At 46.6% G+C, this 11070-nt stretch overlaps 1 protein-coding gene across 1 annotated transcript; it reads right to left on the minus strand.

Annotated features, from left to right (window-relative positions):
* Window positions 1–727: 727 nt before the first annotated feature.
* On the minus strand, window positions 728–10719 carry DUSP2 (dual specificity phosphatase 2). The gene is made up of 4 exons (XM_034430761.3): window positions 10218–10719; window positions 6891–7021; window positions 5551–5770; window positions 728–3479 (listed from the first exon to the last, which is right to left on the minus strand). Exons 1-4 carry the CDS (start codon window positions 10603–10605, stop codon window positions 3265–3267), a joined length of 954 nt encoding a protein of 317 aa, XP_034286652.1. The 5' UTR covers window positions 10606–10719; the 3' UTR covers window positions 728–3264.
* Between the last annotated feature and the right edge of the window lie 351 nt (window positions 10720–11070).

The following is an 11070-nucleotide window of genomic DNA, read 5'->3' on the forward strand; positions in this document are numbered from 1 at the left end:
AGAAGATGAGGATAACCGGGCATGCTTAGATTGTCAGCCAAGCATCCAAGCTGGAAATTCCTGAACAAGTGGAGCTGTGAATACAACATCGTTGCCGCCATTTTGACTTTTTTTGACCATGCCGCCGGGCATTCCTCTTAAGCACACTGAGGGCAAATGAATTATTTCATCCTACAGGCGATAAATAAAGGACCCTCACCCTCACCCAACCAAGCAAGCATTTTGAGACACACATCCTGTCAGGGGCTGATTAATCCCATTCTGCCTTTGGGATAATCGCACCTTGATTAAGAAGTCGATGGATCGAAACCATCCTCTGCTACCAGGTGTCAGGGCGCTGATTAATCCCATTCTGCCTTCAGGATAATCGCACCTTGATTAAGAGGAGTGGATCGAGACTTTTCCTTGCCAGCATACTTTTAAGAAAACAAACTCGAAGATATATCTTCTAAGAAAACTCATTTATTTGTTATAAAGAAAATAAAACATCTTACTATCTAAAAGAAATTAATTGTTACATTTTTGCAAAAGTTCTTATCGGCTACTTCTCAGCAGCCAGACATCTCTTGGCAAGAGAAGAAAGAAAAGTGTGAGAATGTGTAGGAATATGGGTGGAGAGACATGCGCAGTTTAGCTTACTGATAACAATTCTTGGCAAGCTACGGAAAGTCTGATAGTCCAGAAATGAGAGCTCAGCTGGTAAATAAAAAAACACAGTGACACATCCTGCCATATAAAAAGTGGTTGTTTATTGCAACAGGTGATAATAAATATAAAGTGCAGAAGACATTTTGAAATCAATGTCCTTCAAGAAAGAGGTTCTCCTAACAGCACACGCATGGTAGGAACAAGTGAGTATTGCTTTTTGGGAGAGAGTGAGAGAGTGGAAGGAAGAAGTTTGGGGCCCAATCCACCACTGCTCCAGACCCTCCTCTTCCCCGCCCCCGATGATTGTGCTCAAAGAGAAAGAGGGCCCCGAATTGTCCCATTTCACTTCACAGATGGGGGAGGTCGACCTTCATCCCAGTTGGACAATTCTGTCCACACAACACATATCCATTGTCGATTGTTGGTTCGTCTGACCCAAAGGTGCCAGATTAGGCTATCTGGATGGGAAACACTAGTGTGTGTTTCACGCAAGGCATTAATAACGCAGGGGTCTCCAAACGTGGTCCACTTTAAGACTTGTGGACTACAATTCCCAGAATTCCTCAGCCAGCATGGCTAGCTAGCTGGGGAATTCTGGGAGTTGAAGTCCACGAGTCTTAAAGGGGAGGGCGACATTTGGAGAGCCCTGCACTAATGGGATATCGGTGTGCCCCAAGCATGTTGTTGCGTGAACTCAACTAGGGTGATTTGCAAGCCAGGATTTAAGGCTTGGCATCCTTCAGCCAACCGAAGATGCTCGGAGGCCGACGCCTACCTAGCTATAGGCTTTCTAAAGAGCAAACTCATCTGTCGTTCAGGCCACTTCAATCTTCGGGGGCTCCAGTGGGATTTCTCGACGTCTTTTCGTGCCAAAAATGGTCAAGAAATGCAAAGTGAGGCCCCATGGGTACAGCTGACCAAGACACTGAGATGTTTAGCAGAGAAGGGAATAAAATGTTGTCCCTCAGTTAGATGACAATGGACATTTGGACCAGGGGTCTCCAACCTTGGCATCTTGAAGACTTGTGGACTTCAACTCCCAGAATTCCTTTCCTGTCTGAGGAATTCTGGGAGTTGAAGTCCACAAGTCTTCAAGATGCCAAGGTTGGAGACCCCTGATTTAGACATCTCTCTCTCAGTTTGCTGGTTTTCTTGCAAATGTTTCACTACCAAACTAGGTAACATCCTCAGTGCTAGAGGAGAATGGGGTTTGGTCTTCACACCCTACTCCCTTCTCGTTCTGATGACGCTACCTACTTTGGCAATGAAACGTTTTCAAGAAAACGGCTGTGCGCACGGAGCAGAATTCAACCCTGAGCTACAAATACTGGTACCTCCACCTTAGGGGGCTTCTAAGCTGTTCCTCCAAAGTACAAGTCAACTTTTTCCAGCTTTAGCACAAATGAACTTTCGAGCGTTGAAGTCATGGCAAAAAAGAACATATCAATGTCACTTTGGACATTTACATGTTCATATGACTGTACTCAACGTAATGGTCTACCCAAGGCAACTGATGACCAACAGCATAGCAAGGTCTCAGCTGTCCATCAACCTGAACCTGCTCCCACTATCCAATCCATAAGACCATTAGCAATCTGGACCTCTTTTTTTTAATAAAAAAACCTGTCATTTTAATACACATTATGACTTTTTAATTAAAAAAAAATGCGCCGATTTCCGTCTATAACTTGACGTCCTCCGAGACACCCAAGGATTTAGTCGCCTGGGCTAGAAAGAAATGGCCCCCTGTCCAATTTTGGAGGACGCAAAGGGAGGGACAGGTAGTCCTTGACTTACGACGGTTCATTTAGTGACGGTTCGGCGTTAGAACAGCGCTGGGAAAAAGTGACTTGCAAGCCTGGCCGTTTTTCACACTTACGACCTTACGTTGCAGGATCCCCAGTTCGGAGGCTTGAAAACTGACTCGCATTTATGACGGTGGTTGTGTCCCTGGGGGGTTTGGGGATGTGGGGTGTCACGTGATTTTCTTTGGGGGACCTTCTGAGCAGCAAAGTCAATAGGGAAACCCGAATTTGCTTCATGACCCGGTTGCTAGCTTAACAACTGCCGTGATTCGTTTAACAAATGCGGCGAGAAAAATCGTAAAATGGGGGGGTGGGGAAAACTCACTCATCCCATGTCTCTCACTTGGCGCCCTCAACGCCGGGCTCAATGGTGGTTGTACATCGAGGATCACCTGTTACTCTGGTTGATTTATGCAATGCATCCAAAACTAGCAGTCAGTGGGATTCGCGCGGACAACGGACAAATAAATAACATTTGGCTCTCTTCGGATGGGGGACGGTTCGCCCGAGGGGAGCCGAGCAGTTCCTTGCTAATGGGGCTGAACCTCTTGTCTCACATTTATTTCTCTTCGTTTCCAGCTTATTCGCTTTTTTCCTTTCATAGTCATGCAATAAAAGCCAATTTCACACGGCGGAGGAGAAGTCCGAGCGGGGTGGAGGAGTGGGTGGGGGAAGGGCATGGCTCCCCCCTTCTTTCCCCATCTGGGATGTAAACAGAAGTGCCCCCACCCACTCCCAAATCTGTCGTCCGTAAGGAGCCCCTCTTGGCCTCCTCCTCCTCCTTCTCCGCAGAGCGACGAGAAGCAGCGGGCTAATGGCACAGCACCTCGGTCTCGAACTGCAGGAGCTGTCCCATGAAGCCGAAATTGGGCGAGATGACCCCGCGGCGCTGTTTGACGAAATCGAAGGCTTCCTCCAGCCGCACCCGGCGGCTCTGGATCAGGTAGGCGAGGCAGATGGTGGCGGAGCGAGAGATGCCCGCTTGGCAGTGTACCAGCACATGCCCACCGCTGGCCTTCACGGAGTCTGCAGAGAGAGAGAGAGAGAAGAGGAGAGGAGAAGATCAGAGGTGGGGAGGAAGACCTTAGGAAAACCACCATGCCTAAAAAAAAAGACCCTTTGACTGTCCTGGGGTGGCACAGAATGGGGGTGATGAGGTCTCACGGTGCCACCTGGCAAGGTGTAAGGCTTGGAAGGATGGCCAAAGCAACTTTCTTGCTCCAATTTGCTCCAAATTGAAGAGATCGGACAGGTCAAACCAAGGGGAGAACGTTCAGTGTTTGGTGTCCATTCATCAGTTGAAGACAGAACTTTATTTATTTGTCTGAAATGGTCCCTGCTTGAATAGGTACCTTGCCGCCCTGAGTCTTCGGAGAGGGGCGGCATATAAATTGAATTAATTAAATTAATTTAATTTAATTAATTGGTTGGACTAGAAGACCTCTCCCAGGTTCCTCCCAACTCTGTTAATCTGCTAATTTCCCACTTGGTCTAGGACTTGAGTCTCCAACTTGGGTAATTTTAAGACTTGTGGACTTCAACTCTTAAGAGTTCCTCAGCCATCAAAGCTGGTCGGGGCTTAAACCTGGGTTTAAAGTTGGTTTAAAGACCATTGGTCTAGGAAACAGCTTCTCGTGTTAAACATTGCTCGGGTAGGATCTTTCTCAGATTACCAGCTGCTCCGTAAAATTCACAAGAAAGACACAGGACCTCTTGTCTCTCCAACTGCCCTTTGGAAAAACTGGATCTAGAACTTTAACTGATTCCAGAACATTAGCTTGCAAACTCTATATTTAGCTATTGCTGTTCTCTGAAAGACCCATCCTCCATAAACAGGTCCAAAGCTCTAGCCTCATCTTTAAAGCAGGCCTCCTAATTATGTAACGAGTTGGATATGAGTCACGATTCTATCATATTCCCATGTACGGCCATATAATAGAACGTTAACCCAAAGAGATCTCAAGTTGGCTTAATTTAATTCTCTGCAGATATTCTTAAAACAACGACCGGCAACCTAGAGATGCCCCCTCCTCCCACTAGCACCCACTTTCAAGATCACATCATCAACATTTTGTGGCAAAAATGGCCAAATGCCAGCACTATGATTTTCATCAGTTATTGACGATTTAGAGTGGTTTAATGGTGTAAATAGGAATGGTTTGCCTATGGAAAAGTTTTTATGACTAGAAATTAGGATAGGATAGGATAGGATAGGATAGGGTAGGATAGGGTAGGGTAGGGTAGGGTAGGGTAGAGTAGAGTAGAATAGAATAGAATAGAATAGAATAGAATAGAATAGAATAGAATAGAATAGAATAGAATAGAATAGAATAGAATAATGAAGGAGAGGAGAGGAGAGACTAGAAGAGAAGAGAGAATACAGTAGAATAGAGTAGAGTAGAGTAGAGTAGAGTAGAGTAGAGTAGAGTAGAGTAGAGTAGAGTAGAGTAGAGTAGAATAGAATAGAATAGAATAGAATAGAATAGAATAGAATAGAATAGAATAGAATAGAATAGAATAATGAAGGAGAGGAGAGGAGAGGAGAGGAGAGACTAGAAGAGAAGAGAGAATACAGTAGAATAGAGTAGAGTAGAGTAGAGTAGAGTAGAGTAGAGTAGAGTAGAGTAGAGTAGAGTAGAGTAGAGTAGAGTAGAATAGAATAGAATAGAATAGAATAGAATAGAATAGAATAGAATCTGGAAGGGACCTTGGAGATCTTCTAGTCCAACCCCCTGCTTAGGCAGGAAACCCTACACCACTTCAGACAAATGGTTATCCAACCTCTTCTTAAAAACTTCCAGTGTTGGAGCATTCACAACTTCTGGAGGCAGGTTGTTCCACTGATTAATTGTTCTAACTGTCAGGAAATTTCTCCTTAGTTCTAGGTTGCTTCTCTCCTTGGCTAGCATCACCCTTATCCCTTCCACCCAACAGATCAAACCAGGCCAACTACAGTAATTCAGCCTTGTTTCTTCCAATGACTTCATCGTGTCAACCAAAGGAGACCCTCCCCCATCCTTCCGAAGGCCAAGAGGCCAAATGACAGCCTTCCAGTTTACCCTAGAAACCATGGGTTTCTCCAAATGATGGCACTCACCGATGAAATCTATGGCTTCCTGGAACCATATGCTGATATCGGCCATGTGATTGTCTTCTACCGGAATGCTCTTGTACAGGAAGTGTCCTTCAAAGTAGTTGGGACAACTGGAAGAGACATTAAGGACCGCTGTGATTCCCAGTGACTCCAGCACTTCTCGGTTGGAAGAATGGTAACAGCTACCCAAGTAAAGGAAGGGTAGGATCTCCACTGGTCCATCCTGAAAAGAGAAGAACCAAGAAGACAATGTTCAACTTTGGGGGTCCATCAATTAGACAGAACAGCCCTTCAGCATAGCTTTATGGATGTCCACTAAGTCTTGCATCGTTAACAGTTGGAAGGGACCTTGGAGGTCTTCTAGTCCAACCCTCTGCTTGAGGTTCCTTGAAGACCTCCAGTGTTGGAGCACCCATAACTTCTAAAGCAGAGGTCTTCAAACTTGGCAGCTTTAAGACTTGTGGACTTCAACTCCCAGAATTCTCCAGCCATTCCACCGATTGACTGTTCTCACTGTCAGGAAATTTCTCCTTAATTCTAGGAAATTCTTATTTCTCCTTTTATTCCCTCCTATGGCTAATGTTGAAGCAAAACTTAAATGCAAGTGAGATTGTTCTCTAGATATCTGGGTCTTACTTCCAAATAGAAAGGCAGAGGATTAATACAAATGAAGCCCACTTTTGAATGGGGCGTGAATATAATGTGGCGTGAAAAACTCTGAGCGTATAAACTGTTGCAAATCACATTCAGTTTTCCATCATTGGCCAGTCAGCAGAATGAGAAGAAACTTCCAAATGTCAGGAGGAGAAAGAAGCATCTCTGTTGAAGACTTCTGGGTTAAATTGCATTAATTCATTAACAGGAGATGTAATTATAGAATGGATGACAGCTGAGAATTAAAGGGACTTTAGGACTATTTTGGCTCTGGTATTACCTGCAATTAAGCCACCAAGGAGGAAACATGAAGAGACAAATCTTTATACCACCCCCTTCGTTATCTCCAAGACATTCCTGCCCGGAGATGGTTGCAATAGGCCATTAAAACATAATTAATTGATTTAGAAAATGATTATGTGACAGCTAAAATCCAAGCTCAGCTCCGAGCCTTAAGGAGAGGCTGGATGAATAAAGGGAAATGCAGCTCTTCTCCCATGTCAGTTGCAATCATTTCACCAAAGGATTACTCACTCAACAAAGTCTAGACAGTTTAATTAAAGCAGGCCAGAAGATTAATTAAAAAAAAAACATATATATTTGGCTTGGGGAATTACAGGTGTGTCAGTAGGTCTGTAGCTGCTTCTTATCCGTTTCGCTCTACACTTTTCCCTGGTCCAGGAACTTACCTGGTCATACAAGGGTGTCACCACTTCTGTGCCATTGTCTTCAGGGCTTCTCAAGGCCGGGGAAGGCGCCAACGTAGGTGGTGCCACCGCACACAATTCTGGGAAGTTGGCTTGGAAGTGTTCAAAGCCACCTAGATGAGAGAGATTGGAAGGAAGTGGGCTGTTGAGTTGGGAGACAGGAGATAATAGCTACCTTTCCAAACTATTTCCGTCTGGACGGGGAAACCTGGTTAAGCAGCAAGCAGGACATCCTTTACCCACGCCTAAAAGCAGCGTTTCCCAACCCTGGCAGTTTTCTGAAGAGGTGGACCTCAACTCCCAGAATTCCCAAGTCGTCTGGGGAATTCTCCAGCCCGCTGGGGAATTTTGGGAATGCGGAATCCACCCCACGGAAAAGCTGCTAAGGCTGAGAAAGGCCACTTAAAAGCATCTGCTGGAAGAAGCCTTTATCCTTAATTTTATTTTAATATTTCTATTCTGCCTTTATTTTATTTTTTTTACAAATAACTCAAGCCAGAGAATATATCCAACACATACCTTCCTCCTCCTATTTTCCCCACAAGAACAACTATGTTGTGGGTTGGGCTGAGAGAGAGAGAGAGGGACCAGCCCAAATCAAGTCCAAAGAGCCTTGGTAGTACAGTGGTCTAAGGCACCCTGTTATTAAGCTGGTTATTAAGACCAGCTGCCTGCAATTATTGCAGGTTCGAATCTCGCCAAGGCTCAAGGTTGACTCAGCCTTCCATCCTTTCTAAGGTAGGTAAATTGAGGACCCAGTTGTGGGGGCAATAAACTGACTTTGTATAAATATACAAAAGGATGAAGGCTATTGCTGAGCACATCGTAAGCCACCCTGAGTCTCCGGAGAAGGGCGGCATATAAATCAAATTAAAAAAAAAAAAAGTCAACCCAAGTTGGCTTTGATGGCTAAGGTAGGACTTGAACTCAAGATTCTCCTGCTGCTTTCTAGCCCAGGGCCTTAACCACTAGCCCAAACTGTCTCTAGTACAGTGGTCTAAAGCACCCTGTTATTAAGACCAGCTGCCTGCAATTACTGCAGGTTCGAATCTCACCAGGCTCAAGGTTGACTCAGCCTTCCATCCTTTCTAAGGTAGGTGAAATGAGGACCCAGTTGTGGGGACAATAAGTTGACTTTGTATAAATATACAAAAGAATGAAGGCTATTGCTTAGCGCATTGTAAGCCGCCCTGAGTCTCCGGAGAAGGGCGGCATATAAATCAAATTTAAAAAAATAAAATAATAATGACTCACATCTGCCAGTGGAAAGGACTCAAAGCAGACAAGGGACATTTTTAGTTCAGAGTATAATTTTATGCGCTTCGGTGGTGACAAGGAGAAGCCACAGCTAATATTTGCGAAGTGATCTGATTGAGGAGATGCTAAACCATGTTTGGATAGTCCAAGAATGCTAACATGGCCTAAGCATTGAGGCATGACCGAGGGAGGACCAAGTGAGGAAGCAAGAGCCAAAATCTCGCAGGAAGATCCAGACACAAAGGATGTCATTGACACCTATGCTTGACTGTGGAAAGAAATAATTGCAGATGTGCCAAACTATAGATTTTGGGGGCATCAAACCGGGCGCCCATCCAGTTTAATTCCTACTACAAGATTCCCAGCTGGAATCTCCTTGGAAGTCGGAATGAAACCTGGCCCTGATGTTCCACTTTGCCCGAGATTGGGCATTCGTGCCTTTTTAATGAGATGCCACACAATCCAAAAATGCATTTATGATGGGCAGGTCATGAACAAGTCGCCCATCACCCCAAAGGAAGAGGTTGCAAGTTGGGGTGATGGAGTATCCATCATACCATGAGAATGGTTGACATCTTGACTTTTTTGACCATGCTCCTGGGATCATCCTGATAATATTATGCTTTAGTTCTGTAAAGATTTTCTCTTACAGAAGAGAGAAGCCAAGACTTCTATCACCAATCCTCAGCAGAGGCTCCCCGTTCTGTCTTTCCTTGAAGGCATCTTTTGAGTTCACAGAACCTGCCCTACTAGCCTAAAATAGACAGTTGGGTATTTCGAGGGTCAGATGGTGAGGAACCAACCATCCTCCAGCACCATACTGTGCCCAGGAAGTGGAACGGTGTCTAGGCATGACATGAACCTGTGGTACAATGTGTGGGTTGACCCTGGTTTAGGATGTAATGTGTGAATCCAGATTGTATAAAGCAAAGATAGCTTGCTTGCTTGCTTATTGATTGATTGATTGATTGATTGACTGACTGACTTACTTACTTACTAACTTATTAACTTATTTATTTACTAACTTATTTATTTATTTATTTACTTACTAACTTACTAACTTAGTTACTAACTTACTTACTTATTACTAACTTACTAACTTATTTATTTGTTTGTTTGTTTGTTTGTTTGTTTATTTTGCCGCCCCTTCACACATGGTGACCCAAAGCAGTTTACAGAATATAAAACCTCATGTAAACCTCATAACAAAACCTCATATAAAACGGTGAAACTAATAAAAGAAGAGCCATCTAATAAATTCATATAATAAAAATCACCCCCGTAAGTTGTGTTGTGTTGTGTTGTGTTGTGTTGTGTGTGTGTGTAGGAACTCCAGGCCGGCTTCTTACCTTGCCAGCTGGATGCAGACCCCCATCTCTTTGCCTTCCCTCTGCCCCCAGCCCTAGGCATTGTATGTTGTGTTGTGTTGTGTTGTGTTGTGTTGTGTTCTGTGTAGGAACTCCAGGCCGGTTTCATATCTTGCAGTCCAGGTGTAGACTCCATCTCTTTGCCTTCCCTCTGCTCCCAGCCCTAGGCATTATGTTGTGTGTGTTGTGTTGTGTTGTGTTGTGTTGTGTTGTGTGTTGTGTTGTGTTGTGTGTGTGTGTGTGTGTGTGTAGGAACTCCAGGCTGGCTTCTTACCTTGCCAGCTGGATGCAGACCCCCATCTCTTTGCCTTCCCTCTGCCCCCAGCCCTAGGCATTGTATGTTGTGTTGTGTTGTGTTGTGTTGTGTTGTGTTGTGTTGTGTTGTGTTGTGTTGTGTTGTGTTGTGTTGTGTGTAGGAACTCCAGGCCGGTTTCATACCTTGCAGTCCGGTTGCAGACTCCATCTCTTTGCCTTCCCTCTGCCCCCAGCCCTAGGCGTTGTGTGGGTCTCTCTGTGTCTTTGTGTGTGTCTGTGTGTGTGTGTGTGTGTGTGTTTGTGCTTGTGTGGGCTTCTTACCTTCCCAGCCGGGTGCGGACCCCGTCCTTTCGCCCTGCCTCTTCCCCCAGCCCTACGCTTCGTGTGGGTCTCTCGGTGTGTTTGTGTGTTTGCGCGTTGCGTTTCTTACCTGCCAGCAGGTAGATGTGCGACGTGCCGGCCCGCTCCTCCCGCAGCAGCGCGTTGAGCAGCAGCCTGGCCAGGCTGTCCGGCCGCAGAGCCGAGACGGAGCCGCCGGTTTCGTCCAGCACCACCAGGTGAGCCAGCTCGCCTTTCCGGAGCCGAGCCAGGAGAGCCCGATCCGGCACCAGCCACTCCAAGCTGACGCCGCTCCGGCCCCGCGATCTCCGCCGCAGCAGCCCGTTCCAGTGCACCGGCCGGGCGTCCAGCAGGTGAGCCTGGCAGTAAGCCAGGAACGGCCGGCAGTCCAGCACCACCGTGCGCCCGCTTTCCTGCGGGTCCCGCAGCAACCGAGCCAAGCCGGAGCTGTCCAGCGGCACCACCACCTCGATCACCATCCTGGCCGGTGGGAAACAACCCTTGCGGGGGCTTACAACGGCTCGGAATGCCCGGTTCCCACGACGATTCCCCCAACACGCGAGCCCGGGGATCGCTCTTCCTCGCTTCTGCCTCGCTGCCGGCCTGGAGGGAGCTTAAATCTGCTTGCAAGCCCCGCCTGGGCTGCCCATATATGGAAGTGTGCGTCATCAGGAACTCCCTACCTGGGCCACGCCCCTCCCTCCCTCCTCCTGTGGGGCTGGGAGGGGGCTGGCCAGGAGCCTCCGAATGTCCTCCCTGTGCAGAAACTCACACGTGCGCTGCGCGTCTCTTCCTCACCCAGGGATAGGAGTGATGGGGTGGCATGATGGAAACAACCCAACTATGTGGGTAGCCTCCCTCCAAAAACGGCTCACTGGGTGGGTGGGGGTGGGGAAGAAGGCCCCGCGGAAGGGCTAACCCTACCACCTACCCACCCACCCACC

The sequence above is a fragment of the Pantherophis guttatus genome, chromosome 9 (assembly GCF_059756535.1).
Source record: "Pantherophis guttatus breed Tessera chromosome 9, ASM5975653v1, whole genome shotgun sequence".
NCBI classification, from domain to species: domain Eukaryota; kingdom Metazoa; phylum Chordata; class Lepidosauria; order Squamata; family Colubridae; genus Pantherophis; species Pantherophis guttatus.

What these genes read in the sequence shown, in the direction of transcription:
- DUSP2 (XM_034430761.3), bottom strand. Translation starts at nt 10,605, where the DNA reads ATGGTGATCGAGGTGGTGGTGCCGCTGGACAGCTCCGGCTTGGCTCGG. An exon ending in GCACATCTACCTGCTGGCAG is followed by an intron (nt 7,022 to 10,217) that starts GTAAGAAACGCA and finishes TCTCTCATCTAG; the next exon opens with GTGGCTTTGAACACTTCCAA. An exon ending in GGAAGCCATAGATTTCATCG is followed by an intron (nt 3,480 to 5,550) that starts GTGAGTGCCATC and finishes CTCTCTCTGCAG; the next exon opens with ACTCCGTGAAGGCCAGCGGT.